At 48.2% G+C, this 19,230-nt stretch overlaps 1 protein-coding gene across 2 annotated transcripts in view; it reads left to right on the top strand.

Annotated features, from left to right (window-relative positions):
• The first annotated feature begins 353 nt into the window (after positions 1 to 353).
• Positions 354 to 19,230, top strand: part of TTC12 (tetratricopeptide repeat domain 12) — a 42,553-nt gene continuing 23,676 nt past the window's right edge. The window contains exons 1-7 of one of the 2 annotated variants that reach the window (XM_044257857.1): positions 354 to 368; positions 1,911 to 1,983; positions 9,431 to 9,594; positions 10,138 to 10,159; positions 10,745 to 10,822; positions 11,666 to 11,787; positions 16,475 to 16,534. In XM_044257857.1, coding sequence (XP_044113792.1) covers positions 1,926 to 1,983; positions 9,431 to 9,594; positions 10,138 to 10,159; positions 10,745 to 10,822; positions 11,666 to 11,787; positions 16,475 to 16,534 — 504 coding nt within the window. In that variant the 5' untranslated portion in view covers positions 354 to 368; positions 1,911 to 1,925. The remainder of the gene's footprint in view (positions 369 to 1,910; positions 1,984 to 9,430; positions 9,595 to 10,137; positions 10,160 to 10,744; positions 10,823 to 11,665; positions 11,788 to 16,474; positions 16,535 to 19,230) is intronic. The other variant, XM_044257858.1, reaches the window with a different exon arrangement.

A 19,230-nucleotide genomic window follows, 5' to 3' on the forward strand; every position in this document is an offset into this window, starting at 1 on the left:
CCTGAAGTTTCTCACACTTGCCCGTAAGCAAAACCGGATTCACACCCAAGCCTGTTTCTCCCAAGTACACTGAAGGTTGTCCCCTTTTTGGGCCAGGGATAGTCAGCTAATGGGAGTGATAACCCATCCTTAGAAGAAAGAAACGCAAAGACCTGGCTTTGACTCAAGAGACCAGAGCGCTCACCCCGAGCTCCTGCTTCCGGCCAGCGGCCAGGGTCCCAGCTCAGCCGAGACGCGGGGTCGCACAACGTGAGCGTCGGGGCCCCGCCCACTCTAAGCCCAAGCCCCGCCCCGGGCCCTGGCCACGCCCCCGGTCAGTCACCGCCTGCCCACAGCCGTCATTTCCTGTCCGGCCCTGGGCGTGTCAGGTCAGTGCGTCGGGGTGACCCGGGGTCTGCCCTGGGATGTGGTCCTGATCTGGCCGTCAGCGCCGAGCAGAGGACTCTAATGTGGGCCGCGGCAGATGGGACGGTATCAGCCGCGAGCTGGGTCCTCGCTTTGGGCATGGGAGCCGGTGGACGCTGCGGAGTGGTTGCCAGGCAACGGTGCCGTCGGCCCCGCCCCTCTGCGTTGGGCGGGGAGGGGCGTCCAGGCGAGCAGGTCGCCTGGCTCCCGCATGCGCCCCGCGGGTGCAGTGCCTCCTTGAGTGCATCTGCTGGTCGACGGTGGGTTCGGCTCGGGTCGCGCATCCTTACACCCCTGCGCCTGCCCGGGCAAGTGCTGAGCCTTCCTTCTGCACCGGCAACTTTGGGAAAGTCAGCTCGCTTCACTAGGCCTTAGATCCGTGGGAGCCTTATTATGTTAGAGCTGGAAGGAACCCTATCGCTCATTTAGTTAAGCCACACGTCCCCGCCCCCGTTTTGTAGATAAGGGGGCCTCGCATTTACCACTCCTTGCGTTCCTGGTGCTTCAGTTAACCCCCTGGGGAGTCCTCTTGGATCGCGTTACCTTTTCCATAGAATGAGTTAGGCTCAGAGAGGTTGGCGACTTTAGCTGAGGTCACACAGCTTGGAACTGGTGGAGTCTCAAGAGTCAAGTAACTCCCACTTTGTTCATGGCCGAGTTCAAATTTCCATTTAGAGGTGCTTCCACGACTGCACAACTACTAAACCTAGTTGTAAATCAGAATCACCCCCGAGAGAGTCTTAAAAGTCTTCATTCCCGGGTTCCCTGGCAGGTTGACTGACTGAGAAGCTTTGGTGCTAGAGCTAAGAATTCTGTTTATTCAACAAGTTTGAGGATGGTTTTCATGGCCTGTGGGTGAACTTTGGAAACCCCTGGGTATACCCGGAGCCTGTTTACCCACAAACCACAGAGAAGTAATAAACCTGAAGTACCTAGCCAGGAGAGAGGCTGGTGCACAGTGCCATCAAGGTCTGCTCCCTTCAGCTGGTTTTCAGGTTCTCTTCACTCCTCAGAAACAAGCCAGAGGCTTCTAGTTTAAACGAGTTTGAACGGTTACATGCAAATTCTCCAGCTCCTGGCTACCAGTCAGGCGGCCAGGTCCAGGCTTCTGGCTGGGAGGGCCTGTCATGACCAAAGTTAGGCGCTGGTGTTCCCTCCATTCCTGCCAGCTTGTCAGCCTCTGTCCCCCTGACCTCCTTCATGCCAGGTCCCTGAATCACAGCGGCGGTTGTTGGCTTTGGAGGAACATTTTGCAGAGCAGTTCTCCCTGTGGAGGGAGGGCTGACAGCTTTCCAGAAGTATCACCACAAATAATGAGTATCCCTTGGCCTTAACAGCAGCCAGAGTGAAATAGATCACCCTGCTGTTACTCGTGACATTTATGAACACAAATCCATCTTAAAAATAATCACTTGTCTCTTCGTTTTAGAAGGCTAATGAGCTCGACAAATTCCGCTTAGTGTTTTATTATTATTAATTTTCATCACTTATGCTGCCTCCCCCAGGTACTCTGGTTGACAATGGCTGACGATCACGAGAAAGATTTGCAGAAATTTCTTAAAAATGTGGATGAAATCAGTGAGTACCAGTAAATCATAAACAAATTAAATTCTGTGCTACCAAGGTGGAGTGACTGGAGAGAAATGATGAGTCTGAGTTAGTTCCTGGGCTGCCTGATAGGTTTATGACTCTAAGAGAAAATGTAATTGAAATTAAACAGAAAGTGTATTGAGAAGCAAGTAATATTAGAGCCTGGGGTGGTGTTTTTATGGCTGTTAATTGGTATCAGAGAAGCCGTTAACATTCTGGTTGGAATTGAGGCTGACAGCTCTTCTCCGTATTTTGACCCCTTCTGTATAGGATTCACGTCAAAGGAGCCTAGCTGTTCCCTTCGAGATCACTCAAGAACCTCATTGATCAGTGTGGAATCCCTCTTGTTTTAGGGCAGAGCCATTTCCGATTCTGAGCTGCAGAGGCAAAATCAAATGCCTTTCCCTCAGTGTCGGTCTAGTTATATGGACGGTTCATGGTTGTCACGATCCTGTCTCCCTGCCTCTAGACAGGAAGACCCCTCCTTCCCCAGGTGGGATCTCAAAGGACATCCTCTGATCCCACAAATCTCATTCAAGAGATTTCAAAGCAGCTGGTTTCCTATTCAGATTTCAGGGAGATTGTGTGATGATGGAAACAAGCAAACCAACAATCAAACCAACCTTACATATCCGACAGAAATATGTTGAAAGTGCTCCTTCCAGCAGGCTGTACGGGTCCAAAGAATTAAAATGGTTTCAAAACTAGTTGGGGTAATTTGATAAAAGACACAACCACCATGTGTTCTGTGTTCATCCCTGGGCCCGTCCTCCGCCCATCCCTGAACGTTGTTCTGTGGACTTCTGGCCCTGGCCAGCATGCTGCTCACCTTTCTCTTCAGGTGGTCTAGTCCAGGCACGTGACTTTGCCTACAACCTGTTTACTCACCAACTCCATAACCTTTTTGGCTACGCTTTCTTCTTCCCTGGGCTTCAGACTCTTTGCCAGGTGTCCTATCCACTGCGCCCACAGAAACTGCAGACTCTGTGTGTCCAACAGCCTCCTGTCCTCCTCCCAAATAAAACCTGCTTCTGCCTTCCCCTGCAGTCTAGTCTCGGTGGGCGGTACCACTGGTTGGAAATTTACAGGTCACCTAGGACTCCTGCCAGCTCTCACCCTCCATTGAAGTGGCCATCAAGTCTGGCTTCTTTCTCCCACCCCGTCCTCCCTGCCCCCTCCTTTTGTTCTGGTTCTCTGACCCAGACTATTTCAACAACCCCCTGATTGTTGCTCCTGCCTCCAGGCTTACACTCCCCACAGAGTAATGTATCTAAAATGCAAATCTGACCCAGACACTTCTCTGCTTGGATTCTCTCCACAGCCACAATAAACTTCAAGCTTTCCTCGGACTTAAGTCCTCCCTTGACCTTGTCCTTACCTCTTGCCTCTCCCTAGGGCAGCAGACTGCTTCTAGTTCCACACAGGTCTCCCGATGGTTCACGCTCTGCAAGTTGCCTTTGTTGTTTCCTCTGCCTCCCCATCTTTCTTTACCTGGCTCTCTTTTATTCAGGCTCAAAGTCCCTTTGGATGCCATTTATACCAGTACTGTCCCGTAGAACTCTGTGTGGTGATGGAAATGTGCTATAGTCTACACCATCCACGATGGCCACTAGTACCTGCACGCAACTGTGAGCCTTTAAAAGGTGGCTGGTGCTACCCAGGAACCGAGTTTCTTAATTTCTTCTTTTTTTTAAGATTTTATTTATTTATTTGACAGAGAGAGATCACAAATAGAGAGAGAGGAGGAAGCAGGCTCCCCGCCGAGCAGAGAGCCTGATGCAGGGCTTGATCTCAGGACCTGGGATCATGACCTGAGCCTAAGGCAGAGGCTTTAACCCACTGAGCCACCCAGGGGCCCCAGGAACTGAATTTCTAATTGTATTTCATTTAAAGTTAGTTTCAATTTGTGTAGCCATTTGTATAGGTTCTATGCACTCATTTCCTGGGCTCTTGCTATGTATCTAGCATTGCTAGGCCCTGGAGACATAGTAAAGATAACCAAGAATTAGCTTTGTTCCTGGTGACTGCAACCCAGTGGGGAGAACAGATACGAAACAAGTAATCTCCAGGATGATATGTGATACAAAGAGAGATTTGCAAAGCACAAGAGACACTAATGCAGCTTACAAATTGTATTAGTCTGGTTGGGCAGCTGTAACAAAATGCCACTTAAGCAGTAGAAATTTCCTTTCCACAGTTGGTTCTGGAAGTGTGAGATCGAGAGTGGGCAGATTTGGTTTCTCCCGAGGTCTCTCCCTTGGCTTGGAGATGACCGCCTTCTCACTGTGTCCTCACAGGGTCTTTTCTCTTTGTGCACACATCCCAGGTGTCTCTTCCTCTCTTAAAATACGGACACCAGTCCATTTGGTTTAGGGCCCCATCCTGATGACCTCATTTAACCTTAATTTTGTCTGCCAGGACAGTCATACTGGGGCTTGAGGGCATCAGCCTGCGAATGGGGTGGGGGGTCACACTTCAGTCCTTGACAGGAATTGTATAAGGCTTCCTTGAAATTTGAGTAGGAGCTGGGCACTGGGAAGAGGACAAGAGAAGATTCAAAGTGAGGAGAAGGTAGGTTGGAAAGCTGGGAGTTCAAGAACGTGGTGCTTTTTAGAACCAGGAAGCATAAAATCTCTGTATGGCTGGAGAGTCGAGATCACAGATAGAGGGGTCCCATCTGAGTCAAGAAAGGCTGAATCAGGGAAGACCTTGGAAACCACAGTGGGAATTCACGTTTACCCTCTGAGCAGCTAGACGGTTGACTCAGCGCAGGAACGTGATCAGATTTACGCCTTAGAAAGGTCATTCTGGCCACTGTGTGTATGTGGAGACAAGGACACTGGAGGGGAGATGCTGGGAGCCCCCATCAAGGGGCTGTTCCAGCACTCCAGGGAAAAGAGGCCAGCTGGGTTTAGAGCTGTAGCAGCAGGAACGGGCACGAGTAAATGGACTCAAGATATATTTAGGATTTACTTGGCGAGCTTTCGAGTGTGATGGCTGCAAGGGCAGAGGGAGAACGAAGACTCAAGAATGAGTCCTTAAAGTTTTGGGTCGAATGCCCAAATTTGGCAATGGTTTGGCCATCTGCTGAGAGAGGGGGTATTTGGGGGAGCAACAATCTGAGGGGAAAGAGGACAGGCAGGCCAAGACTGGTGAGCACAACACCACAGTGAAGATGTTCAGAGGACAGTTGACTTTGCAAGTCTGAGCCTAGGAAGAGCGCAGAGCGGGGGCTGTCCCTTTGGGAGGCCCCAGCTAATAAATGGTATTTAGAACCATGGGAGAGAACGGGACCACCTGGAGGAAATGGTCCAGAAAAAGTAGTGGGCTCAGGCAGAACCTTGAGGTTCACACAGTCTAGAAGGTAGGTAGGACAGGGAAAGCAGGAGCAAGCAAAGGAGACCAGAAAGCAATGGCCAGAGAGGTAGGAGGGCGACCACCTGTTTGTCCTGTGTCCTTGAGAGTCTGGTTCTTTTGTCCGTCTCTTTTTGTCTTTGTTTGTGCCTTTTGTTTCTTAAATTCCACATGAGTGAAGTATTTGTCTTTCTCTGACTGGTTTCGCTTAGCATGATACTCTCTGGCTCCATCCATGCTTTTGCAAATGCAAGATCTCATTCATTTTTGATGGCTGAGTGATATTCCATATCCGGCTATTGTAAATAATACTGCAAGAAACACAAAGCTGCATGTGTCTTTTCAAATTAGTTTTTTTTTTTCCTTTGGGGGAAATACCCAGTAGTAGTAGAATTACTGGATCCTCTGGTAATTCTAGTTTTAATTTTTTGGAAGAACCTCCACACTGTTTTTCCACAGTGGCGGTACAAGTTTGCATTCCCACCGACAGTGCCCAAGGGCTCCCTTGGTTGGAGGCAGTTTTTTAAAGTCCATGGGAGAAGGATAAGATGACTTGTTTGGATGTGATACTGTGCTTTATAGTAAGAAATATATATGTATTCTTTGCCCCTGTGCCTGGCAAAGAGCTCCCAAAATCCTTGGAACTTCTAAGTGATCATACGGATAAAGGCATCTTTATATTCATGAAAAGCCCTTTTCAGTCACACCTGAGCTTATGTTAATGAGAGACTTTTAGAACCTGAAGGTGGGAGCTGGTTGCCAGGGAACGAATCTGTGATAGTCTCAACCCCCTAGGAAGGGGAGAGGGGCCGGAAGTTGAATTGATCACCAATGAGCAACAATTATTTTTTTATCAGATCTATGTAGTGATGCTTCCCTAAAACCCCAAAAGGACCAGGATCAGAGAGCTTCCAGGTTGGTGACCAGAGATTTTGGGAGAGAGGCGCGCTCAGAGAGCCTGGAAGCTTCGCACCCCCTTCCCACATACCGTGCCCTATACATCCCTTCCATTTGGCTCTTCTGGGTTATAGCCTTTTATGATAAACTGATGAGCTAGTAAATAAAAGATTCTCTGAATTCTGTGAGTCAATCCAGCAAATTAATCAAACCGGAGGAGGAGGAGGTTGTAGGATAGTCTGATCTAGCCGTGAGGTCAGACGCGCAGGCGACAACCCGGACTGGCATGTGAAGTCGGGGGTGGGGAATGGGCCGTCTCATTGGGACAGAGCCATTAACTTGTGGGATCTGACACTATCTCAGGTCAATGGGGTCAGAATTGAGTTGACTTATAGGACACCCAGGGGTGTCAGAATTGCATGGTGGTGTGGGGAGTAAATGCCTTGGAATTGGTGTCCCAATCACACGAGGCTAACCATGGGATTGCCGGGTACTTTGGACTATCCGATGGAGTTAGGACGGGTTCTCCCTGGTGTCCATCTGTCTTTGTCAGTCCTCCACATCCATTATAAAGGCCTAGAAAAGTAGGGAGTTGGGTCTGGAGTTGGAGTTTTGTCTGTCACGTGGTGTGGGAGGGCAAGGGGGTTCAGTGTGGAGACAGGATGGATCATGGGATCTAAGCTGCATGGGCAGTGACATGAAGACGGGGAAGGATAGCTTTAAAGACTGTTTTGTGGTCCCAGGGTAGCGGAAATGTACCCCTTTGTCTCCCACACAAGATTGGAAGCTCTTAAAATATCAGTATCTTTTTTATTCATCCTTGTTATCTGTAGCATTCTGTATAATATCTAACTCATAATAAGCTCTCCATAAATTATTGTTGGATTAAATAAGTAGCTTGACACTGCTTTGAAGGCCAGAGTAAAATTCTCCTGCATCTTCATCCAGGCAAAACAAATCCTGTTTTTAATTTTTTTTTTCTCATTGGTTCTAATTGCTTTAATTTTTGCTTTCCATTCAGAACCTTCTTTAAGAATAGGGAAGAGAGGGGCGCCTGGGTGGCTCAGTCGGTTGAGTGTCTGCCTTTGGCTGGGGTCATGATCCCAAAATCCCAGGATCACCTCCCATGTTGGGCTCCCTGCTCAGCAGGGAGTCTGCTTCTCCCTCTGCCCCTCACCCCACTCTCATGCTCTCTCTCTCAAATAAATAATAAAATCTTAAAAAAAAAAAGAAAGAAAAGAATAAGGAAGAGATAACCTAAGGAATGGGAAAAACTATTTGCAAACCATGTATCTGATAAAGGGTTAATATCCAAACTATATGAGGAACCCATACAGCCCAATACAAAGAAACAAAACAAAAATCTGATTACCTGATTAAACATGGGCAAAGGAGGAGAGCCTGGGTGGCTCAGTGAGTTAAGGCCTCTGCCTTCGGCTCGGGTCATGGTCCCTGGATCCTGGGATCGAGCCCCGAGTCAGGCTCTCTGCTCAGCGGGGAGCCCACTTCCCTCTCTCTCTCTGCCTGCCTCTCTGCCTACTTGTCATCTCTCTCTCTGTCAAATTAAAAAAAAAAAGTAAAAAGTTTTTAAAAAATGGGCAAAGGACCCAAACAGACAGATCTCCAAAGAAATAATATGAAAAGCCCACAGTACATGAAAAGATGCTCAGCATCACTAGTCATTAGGGAAATGCAAATTAAAACCCCACTGAGACATCACGGGTGCCTTTCAGCCTGGCCATCACCAGAAAGGCAAGAGACAGCAGATGCTGGCGAGGGTGTGGAGAAAGTACACAGTAGGGGGAATGCAAATGGGTGCAGCCACTGTGGAAAACCATGTGGACATTCCTCAAAAAAATCAAAAATAGAGCTACCCTACAATCCCGCGATTCCACTTTTCAAAGTATACCCAAGGAATTGGAAACACTATCTGGAAAAGGATCTCCACAGCCCCAGGATCAAAGCAGCATCATTTACAGTAGCCGAGACCTGGAAACCTAAGTGTCCATCTATGAATGAGCACAAAATGAAGTCGTGGTGCAGGTACACAACAGGATATCATTCATTCATTCATAAAAAGTGGGGAAACCCTACCATTTGTGACAACATGGATGGACCTTGAAAGCACCGCGCTAAGTGAAATAAGTTAGAGGAGACAAATACTTACCTCACTTATACGTGAAATCTAAAAAACCTTATAAGGAGATCAGACTGGCGTGGTTACCAGAGGCTGCAGGGGGAATGGGAGGGAGGTGGTCAGAAGGCACAGAGGTGGTTCGAAGTCAGTCCTGGGGATGTGTTGCACAACCCAGTGACTACAGCTGATGCTCCTGTAAGACAGACTGGAAAGTTGTCAAGAAAGTAAATCCTGAGAATTCTCATCGCAGGATGAGAACTTTTTCCCTTTTTTTTTTCCTTTTAATCCTCTCTATAAGAAAAGATGGATGTTAGCTGAACCTATTGTAATCATTTCACAACGCACGTAAATCAGACCACCATGCAGTACGCCCAAAACTTACCCAGTGATGTGCGTCAGTTACGTCTCCGTGAAACTGGAGGGAAAACAAAGAAATGGGGAGATGTTGGTCAAAGTGCACGAACTTCAGTTATAAAATGATTAAGTCCAGGGGATCTATTGTACAACATGGCGACTGTAGTTAATACGATATTTTATACTGGGGCACCCGGGTGGCGCGTTCAGCTAAGCGACCGGTGCTTGGTTGTGTGTCAAGGCCGTGTTCTCAGGGTCCTGAGATAGAACCCTGCATCGGGCTCCAAGCTCAGTGGGGAGTCTGCTGAAAATTCTCTCTCTCCCTCTCCCCCTGTACTCGCTCACTCTCTAAAATAAATAAATAAATCTTTAAAAAACACCGTATTTTATACTTGAAAGGAAGAGAAAAGATCTTAAATATTCTCAGCACACACATAAATATTGTAATTACATGAGTAGATGGATGTGTTAAGTAACCTTATTGTGGGATCACTTCACAACAGATGCGTGAATCAAATGATCACAGTTGTGTACCTTGGACTTACATGATGTTGTGTGTCCATCATATCCCAACAAAGCCAGAGAAACAAACGTTCTTCCCTGTGAATGTTCTACACCCTCCTTTCTAGTGAACAAAGGCTTTTCCTTTTGAAAACCTCATTTGAATGATTTCACCTCTGATTTCTCCTCCAGCCAGTTTAATCCAAGAGATGAATTCTGATGACCCGCTTGTACAGCAGAAAGCTATCCTGGAGACAGAAAAGAGACTACTGTTTACAGAGGAAGTCCACGAGGAGGACGGGTGCTGGACCACTCTGAACAAGACCATGATCAGTCCTCCGCAAGCTCCTCTGGAGGTCTCTTTTTCTATTATGGAGTTACATAAGCAGATACACAGAAGAGGTCTGCCTTGAAGCAGAGGAAGCCACAGTTTAATCTCAGACTCTCTGGGGAGGCTGAATAATCTTTTGTTTTTTAGATTCACTAGATTTATTTTCCACAAGGAAGTGTAAACTCTCATTTTTTTTTCTTTTGTCTTTCTGAGTCATCTTTAAACAATGGATTTATTTTAATGAAAATTGGCCCTCCCCACCCCCTGAGTTTGTGACCAATATTTCAGCTGTACTGTAAAGGTAATATGTTCTGCCCCAGATTTCCAACTCCTACAGCCCTTAGCAGCTTGACCTGCTCACCCGGTAACAACTGTACCCATAATCCTATCTCCTGATTTAAAGCAAGCCCTATGAATTTGGGGCCCTTCAGTATTGATGGTTAGAGGAAATAACCCTACTCCCCACTTGTAATGGATCTGCATTTTGGGATTGTAGACTTACAAATCAGAGAGGGGTTTTTGAAATTTGTTTTTTTGTTTTGTTTTCATGATAACCGGTGCCCTGCAGAATGCAGATGGGATAAGCTCAGGTAAGGACAGCATCTCTCTTCCTAATGTGTATTATTTATTTAGGGTCAGTGTTTATTGCTTGTACCTTCCAGACCCTTAAATTATAGCCTCTGGGTTTTCAAAGAACGGCTCGGCCAATTCTCTTACTAGGCAGAGGGGACAGCACTCAGAGGCTTTTCTGTATTTTGTCCCGGCCAGTCTTTTGCAAACTGAATTCAGTTATGCTCTATCACCCAATTTACTCTCAGCTGCTTTAAGGATGTAGGTAGCTTCTCTGTTGCCCAGCTCAGCAGCTCATTATGCTAAATGGAACAAAAAATTCTGCCTTTAAAGAAAAACTCTTTTAAAAGACATAATTCAAATTTGAAGCACAGACATAGCCATCATGTATAATAATACATCACACAGATTACCATTTAATGTCAAATTAAGAAAATGTCATTTAGTTGCTTCAGCATGTGTGTGTGTGTGTGTGTGTGTGTGTGTGTCTACATATATAATGCATGAGCTGTGTGGCTCCAAAGCTTTCTTCTGAATTTGAACTAAAGAACTGATTATCGTATTTGGATTTTTCTCTTTAATACTTGAAATTACTCTGCTGTCAGAAGCCTTTTTGGCATCTATGGAGTTGGATGCAAGAGAACGTGCCAGGAGAAGAAGGGAAAACAAAGTCTTAGCAGATGGTAACTGTCAGTCTTCACTTTTCAAGAACGGGGATGATTCGTGCTAGAAAGATCATGAGTGTGCCTGCTGATCTTTGAGGACAGCGAGATTCCCAGTGAGGGGATTCGTAACGGGCCCGAGTGAGTGGAACCCGGCCAGGCAGAAGCGAGTGGTGTCTGTCCCTGTCTCTGCCGCAACAGGCAGGGAGTGGGACCCAGCCCTCGTCAGCCGCCCCCAGCAGACCTCTTTCCAAAGCATCTGGATGGATTTAGCAGAGCAGACCAAGTGTCAGGAGTGGTCCTGGGACAGTAGGGAGGGACAGAAGGGGGAGGTACCTTGGGCTGACCTGAGGCACAGATGAAAAAGTGAAAACGGAAAATGAAACAGGAAAACAAAGGTGTGAGAAGGGAGAGGAGAGATGGAGGGAGGGGAGACAGGGGTTGTGGGGGGGGGGCGTGTGTGCAGGATGTCTCCGGCCCTTGTGCGCCCCCCAGCGGTGTGCGTGCTGCAGGTCTGAACACGTCCACGTGTGCTAGCAAGTGACTTGTCAGGCCCTCTTTATGAGACATTCAGTGTGTAGACTTGGTCTTTATGGCCCGCTTGGAGACATTCCAAGTTTTGTGCCAGAAACATTTGCTTTTTCTGAGAAGCTCCTTGGGCAACTTGGGACGGGTGTGAGGAAAAAGAGCCCTTAGGAAGTCTGATCGTGAAATGTCTGCGGAGAAGCAAGTGACAGACAGGTCTCCTTTGGACTGATGGAAGCTATGTCCTCCAAAGTAGAATTGCGAAGGCAGGGGAATAAAGTAGGGGAGAATTTTCCAGTGAGTGGGGAGACCTCACCTGTGCGACTTCTGTTCCCCCAGCCCTAAAAGAAAAGGGGAATGAAGCCTTCGCCAGAGGGGACTATGAAGCAGCCATCGTGTGCTACAGTGAGGGTCTGGACAAGCTGAAGGACATGAAGGTGCTCTACACCAACAGGGCCCAGGTCAGTGAGCCAACACTGTGTCCGTGGTGTCTTCTCAGGGGACAGTAGCCACGGAACTTGTGAAAGCAAACATGAGACCGATGGTAGCCGTGGTGTGCCTGTCAGTGGTTAGCCGCGGACTGTGGTTGGGGCTGGTGGGAGCCGATCTGTAGGGACCATTTGCCACCGTCTGTGGCGTCAGCGCTCTCGCCACGGTCCAGTTTCAAGCTATCAACTTGCAGTGGTGGGAGGAGGACTTGGGAAGAGCTGCACACAACCAGCCCTGTGCGTGGTCTGAGTCAGCTCGCACACATCACCGAGGGCAAAGCGTGAAGGAAACAACCTCTGAGAAGTGCTCCTGCTGTCGCTGGGTTTGGCCAGACCCCATTGCTGGTAGGCTGAACTCCGCAGGCTCACTTTCTCACTCATTGTATCGGTCCCTGCAGAAGTAAGGTTCTGTGCCCTAGGTCGGCTGGACAGCTGATGGGCTTAGACCCAGTTTCTCAGAAATGCTGAGTTTCCGAACTCCCTCATCTCTCCATTTTATATCACAGAGGAGCTCAATCTCGTGGGACACCAGGTCAAAACCATCACGCAGTTGGTTATAATCTCCTAGTTAATGAAGGGACGAGGTCGATAGTTCTCAGGTGCAACAAAACATCACGCCTGGCCTTATCGTTAAAAGCCCTTGAGCCTGTGTGTGGCCAAGCTCCCCGTTGCTTAGACCTGGAAAAGTGGCAGATCCTTGGGCATGATTATCTGACGGTCAGAAGATGTCAGCAGGACCTGTGTGAGCCGCACTTGACACCGTGTCATTGACGGGAGGAGCCCTCATCAGCACCAATTTCTGTAACTCGAGATCAAGGATGTCCTGCTGCGGGAGGTTGAGGAAGAATGTCAAAAGCAAGAAACTGGACGTTTGGAGGCCAAAAAGTCTGGGGAGTGATGGTGATTTAATGATAAATAAATCCAAGCACAGAGTAACCTCAGTAGTTCAGCGGTTTGGGTAAATCAGACTAGAGTTGAGCACCACTTACTTGGCCCTGTTTCTGGAGAAAAATCTAGTGGAGTTGAGAAATTGGTAAATCAAATGTCCAGAGGTTGGCCTAGCGGTGTACATGTCATCACCCTAATGAGATTCTAAACTTTTCCATATACTTCCCCCCCCATGCTTTATTTATAATAGATGTTTAATAAATCCTTGTTAAGTTACATAACACTGGAGGAACAATAAGTCTATTTAAGGGAATTTTCTTTTGACACTTTGAAAGAAGCGTTCAAATGCAAGAAATTAACATAATAATAATAATTTCTTTTTACTTTTTACCAGATTTGGTCTCCAAAACATTTACCTATTGATGCTTTTTCAGTCTTGTTACTTTGAAGTTATTTGAAAGTAGTAAAATTGACTTGCTTTTAAAATGTTACGTAGGGGCGCCTGGGTGGCTCAGTGGGTTAAAGCCTCTGCCTTGGGCTCCGGTCATGATCCCAGGGTTCTAGGATGGAGCCTCACATCAGGCTCTCTGCTCGGCCAGGAGCCTGCTTCCTCCTCTCTCTCTCTCTGCCCGCCTCTCTGCCTACTTGCAATCTCTGTCTGTCAAATAAATAAATAAATAATCTTTTAATAAATAAATAAATAAATAAAAATAAAATGTTATGTAATTCAGACTTATATCTAATTCAGATGGCCTGTACCCCAACCCATCTAAATTAGTTACATTTTTGCTGTACTCAAGTTTCAGCAGCACTTTGATTAGGTTCTGGAGAATCACATTAAGAATGGGTGTGGAGGGGCGCTTGGGTGGCTCAGTGGGTTAAAGCCTCTGCCTTCGGCTCAGGTCATGATCCCAGAGTCCTGGGATCGAGCCCCACATCGGGCTCTCTGCTCAGCAGGGGGCCTGCTTCCTCCTCTCTCTCTCTCTGCCTGCCTCTCTGCCTACTTGTGATCTCTGTCTGTCAAATAAATAAATAAAATCTTTAAAAAAAAAAAAAAGAAGAAGAAGAAGAATGGGTGTGGATAGGGACACCTGAATGGCTCAGTCGGTTAAGCATCTGCCTTTGGTTTAGGTTGTGATCCCAGAGTCCTGGGATCGAGTCCCACACGAAGCTTGTTGCTCAGCAGGATGCCTACTTCTCCCTCTGCCTGCTACTCCACCTGCTTGTGTGCTCTCTCTCTGACACATAAATAAAATAAAATGTTAAAAAAAAAAATAAGCTAAAAGTAGTGAAAAGCTTTGGGAAAGTAATTCTTCCCAGCTTTCCCGAAGAGAAAGCTTATTCAGAGACAAATAAATACAAATGTGCTGCCTGGTGTTACGAACCACCAAATCACCATTGACTATTTTTAAAATGCCTCTCCTGTTTGCATGCAGCGTTAGAAAACACTTAATAAGGACCCTGTGAATTGAGTGTTGCTACTTGCTAGAGGAAAAAAACTACCCTTTCATCGCTCTGTTTTTCTCCTGGGGTTACTGTTATGATCAATAGATTGCTGGTGTAATTTAGAAAAATCAGGCATTTAATTGCCATTTGGAAAAGTAGTTCTTTTTAAAATGTGGAAAAACAGAAGAGAACAGGGAATTTATAGGGTGTTGAATCCAAGCCTTAAAAAAAAGGAAAAAAGAAAAGAATAAGTAAAGGCTGTATAGAGAAACTGCTGAAGCCCACGTACGCATTTTCAGTCTGTATGTCTCCTGAATAACAATGTCACGAAATTGTGGCTCCGTTTGCCTAAAAGGATGCTAGTCTCCTCCTCACATCCTCTGACTTTCAAATGAAACCCCAGACCCCGAGGGAAAGGATGGTGCTTTATGGACCAGACAGTTCAAAGCATCATCCTCTTCAATTAGTACAGAACCTGAGTTAATGAAAGCAACACAGGGCAGCTTTCCTTTCTTGGAAGGACTTGGACGTGGTTAGCCCACTAATGCCAGCTCCCTCCTCGGCTGGGATGAATGCTTACATCCCTCATGAGTCATGACACTGACCCTGTGATTGGCTTGATCATGTAAATATCTCTGCAGAGTTACAGATAAGAATGTCACCCTGCCCTGGGACAGTTTTGCTCAGGGGCAAACCTACACATGAATCAGCTCTAGGTGTGACTGATGAAGACTCTGGGAAAACCTCTTATCCTCCAGGTGCCTGGTTTTCCTTTTTTACACCAGGAGTGATCATTGCTGCTTCCCAAGAACTTTCCAACAGAAGAGTGCTTAAAGCCTGTTTAGTTCAACTTGATACGTTATTCACCGCCTATTGTGACCAGTCATTCATTCAGAAGTGGAGTAGCCAGTGCGTTTGCTGGGACACAGCCCTCCCTTACTTTCTGTGCCACGAGGCCTTCAGTGTAGATTGGGTAGATCCCAGCATCCGGAGTCAAGTCTTGATTTTCAAGACGTCCACCCCACTCTAGGGGATCCCAAAAAAGGTCCCAGGGCTTTTGGCACCGATGGATCGTAGTGATGGTCTGACTCTTAAATGTCAGCCCATCACCCACTTTGCTTTCTTCTTGCTGTGCTTATGAGGAAGGAAGCAGAAATTTATCTTTTTTGAGTAACCACTTTATTGAGATGCAATTGACATAACATGCATTTCGCCCATTTAAATATACAATTCTTTTTTTTTTTTTTTTTTTTTTAGTATATTCACAGAGCTGTGCAACCGTTGCCATAACCGGTTCTAAAACATTTTCACGATCCCAAAAAGAAACCGCATACCCTTTAAGTGGTGCCCTCTTCCCCCAGTCCTCCCGTCCACCCCTACCCTCAGCCTTAGGCAACCACGAATCGACTTTCTGTCTCCATACGTTTGCCTGTCCGGGACATTTCATATACATGAAGTCATGCCGAATTTTTCCTTTTGTGTCTGGGTTCTTTCTTGCAACATGCTTCCCAGGCTCATCCATGTTGCAGGGTTTACCCGTGCTTCATTTCTTTTTATGGCCAACTAATACACCACTGCAGGATGGGCCCCGTCTTATTTATCCATTCATCAGTTGATGGACGTTTGAACTGTTTCTGCCTTTTGGCTTTTGTGAATCATGCCACTGTGAGCATTTACCCAGAAGTTTTTATGTGCGCGTATGTGTGCCCCGAGGAGAGGCTGGATCATAAGGCTGCTCTGTGTTTAACCCTTTCAAGAACCGCCAGACTGTCTACCACAGTGGCCACACCACTCTACGCTCCCACCAGCTGTGTCTGTGGGGTCGGATTTTTCAGCACTCTCTCCAACGCTTACTGTCACCTTTTTGATTACCTTAGTCATTTGATTTCCTTCTGGAACATCCACCGTGGGATAGACCCTAGAAGCCAGCTCTTCCTTTGTAGAGGGATTTAATGTGCTAGGTATTTTCTTTGGCCTTTCCAGATCCTTCTGTGCCCTGGGGGACTGACCTCCGTGGACCTGTCCCCTGACTTCACGGCTCCCTAACTTGCGTTTGGACTCAGCCAATGAGATCAGAAGGAAGGAAGAAAGTGAGAGTGAGGGCACTCATTCTCCATTCTCCCACCTACAGCTCTCCTAAAGGCCCCAGCTCCCGCTCGGCAGTGCCGTTCACAAAGCTGTCCTCTCCCGCTAGTCCGTGGCTCGTCCTGCCCCTTTAGGTCTGGCAGCAGTACCGGCTGTCCACGGTTGCCAGCCCTGGGCTTCAGTAACCTTCCGCGGGTTGCCGCAGAATTACATATAAATACAGCCCTTTGTGTCATTACAGGCTTATCTAAAACTCGGGGACTACCAAAAGGCAGTAGTGGATTGCGAGTGGGCTCTGAAGGTAAGAAGGGATCCTCTTCCACGGGACAGAGTTGGGCTTGTCGGGGGTCTGGGTCCTGAAGTGAATGCAGGAGAGTGGCCAGTGGTTTGTGGCAGGCCGGGGTCTGAGCTCTGCTGTCCGGCCCCAACCTTCCTTATCTCTAGCGGGGGCCCGTGGCGTAGCTGTGAAGGTCACGGCGACCGAGCTCGTAGTGAGGACTGCGGAGAAGTGGCTGTTCGCGCTGCGTTTTCAGGGTTTGCACTGCAAGGGCTCACTGTTCACAGCATTCTGGCCACCCCTCCTTCCTTATTCCCTCCTGAGAGGGTGAGCAAGGGAAACTGGGCTGAACTGGGAACTCACCTTTACTAATAATGGTCTATAAAAAATTCCAAAACAGACATATGGGGTGCGTGATTTCTTTATCCCTTTGGAGACACAGAATGTCCGCAAATCCTGTCTCATCGCATCGTTACATTCTTAAAGCTACAACAACTGCCCCAGCCGATGAGATCGGGCTCTTCACAGCCCCAGCATAGGCCCCCACCTGCTTTGTCACTTGATGTGATCTGCTATGTTCTCTACCACCATTCTGTTAGAGAAGAGAGAGGCAAGGGCGTTTTCCCACGATTACAGCGCAAGCCACGGTTTGCTGCGTGCTGGCCACAAGCCTTACGACATTCTAGTCTGTTCTCTTCAGTACCACGATTATCCTTGTTTTTCTGGCAAGGAAACTGAGCCTCAGAGATTAAGTAAGCTGTGCAGAATCATGTAGCTAACGTTGGCCGAAACGTAAGCCAGTGCTCTAAATCGCCTGCCCTGTACAGCTTCTCCACTGGATCCTGAAAGCCCCACAGCCCTGCGTGTGGACCTTGTTCCTTCTGTGGGAGAAACCAGAGCTCCTGGTGCAGCGTCCAGGAGTATCTGTTCTGATCTGAAAAGGGCCAAGAGGTGGTCACGCTGTTTCATGCGGATTAGGATAACCCGCTGGCCTAGTCCCAGTTGTTAAATGAAGCATGATGTAATAATTAAGGGCGACACCAAAGCAAAGCAGGCCCGACAAAGCTGACCTTCGAGAACTCTTGACACTCGGCAGCCAGTCTTGTGAGATGCCGGCGAGGCTCCCCGTCGAAGAGGCTTAGGTAACGAGTTGGAGCCATAGGGGAAAATGCAGAAGGAGCTCTCGACACTAACAATGGTTGGCTCTGTCAAAGCCGTGATGTAGAAGTTTCACTCTTTTTAAAAGTAATACATCAATAACGCACGTCAGTGTATTCGTTATTAATAGTCTTCGTACTTTCATGCCAATTTAGTATTTTTGACACTTTTGAATGCGTGGAGACAAGCTCACACGATGGTATTTCAAGACTGGTGCTCCTCGTCAGGGAAGATAAGGCAGCAAAGCTGGCTTCACTTAAGATCAGAATCTTCCTTTGCGAGCAGAGCTCTCTCTGCACGACATAATCCATCTTTCTCTGAAAACAGGACTCCTTTTAAGGGAGTCTGGGGTTCACCTAAGAAAGCCCTTGTGAGTGTTGATCTGTGATCCGAGGAGACAGGCTGGGCAGTGAGACATCCATCCGGGCCCCCTGTGTCAGCATCCGAGGCGGGCCGAGTCCCAGCGATGCCCCCTCACCATGACACACAGTGTCCCAGAGAGGGCTCTGAGGCCACCAGCTTGTGCTGCTCCCAGTGTAACCCGATGCTCTGCCCAAGAAGGACCAGTGGGCATTTGACTTTCATGGGCCTCTGCTCTGGCCTTTCCTTTCCCTTGGCCCATTCCCTTCTTGCCCTCTTGACCTCATCGTTTGCAGATTCTCCAGGGCTCACTCCCCGGCTCCCTGCCTTCCTTCTCTCTGCAGCTTCTCCCTCGGAGCTCTTGTCTCCTCTCCGGGGTCCAGCTGGCCCTCAGACCCCCTTCCCTGTCTCCACCTCCCGGGGCCCCAGGGGTGCACATCAGCTGCCTCCCGCAGGCCCCCATTTGACTGGCTGGGCCCATGGAACCACGCTGAGTCTCCCTCCTCCCCTCCACCTTCCCTGCCCCCTGCCCTGACTTAACCTCTTTCTGTTAATGACACACGTTGTCTTCCGGTACCAAACCCAAACCTGTGACCTGATATCCTCCTCCCCGTCGTCCTCCGTGACCCAGCTCTGGCATCCGCACTTGCCTCGCCCCGCCACCACACTGAGGCTCGCCCCTCATTCTGTGGGACTGCTTCGCTTTCCTCACTTGTCCCCCTGCCTCTCCCACCTCGAGTCGGCTCTGTACGCTGCCTTCAGAGCAACTTTCCTGTGCGCCCTGCTGTTCACTGACCCACCCCACCCCGATGCTTGCCCTCGGCCTGGCCGGAAGCCCCCTGTCCTCTCCCATCCCCCGGCCTTGCTCTGCCCATTCTCCCTCCTTCCTTCTCTCTTCACCTCTCCATAGCCGGGAAGACCCAGCTCAAATGCCTCGTCTGCCCGCCCTTTGTGAAGCCATGCTGCTTCACCGTGGATTTCCCTCTCCTCGACTTCTAGAGCACTTTTCTGAGGAACAGTTGCTGTAGTTTGAGGCCTCTGGGACCTGGAGTCAGATGGCCAGATTTTAAACCCCAGCTCTGCTGCTCCAGCCTCTAGTTTCCTCACCTGTACGATGGGGATAATGATCGCGTGGACTCCACAGAGCTGTTAGAAGGCGAATCGGAGATAACCCGTACGAACCGCCTGGCAAGGACTGGACG

The sequence above is a fragment of the Neovison vison genome, chromosome 7 (genome assembly GCF_020171115.1).
Source record: "Neovison vison isolate M4711 chromosome 7, ASM_NN_V1, whole genome shotgun sequence".
Classification (NCBI taxonomy): Eukaryota; Metazoa; Chordata; class Mammalia; order Carnivora; family Mustelidae; genus Neogale; species Neogale vison.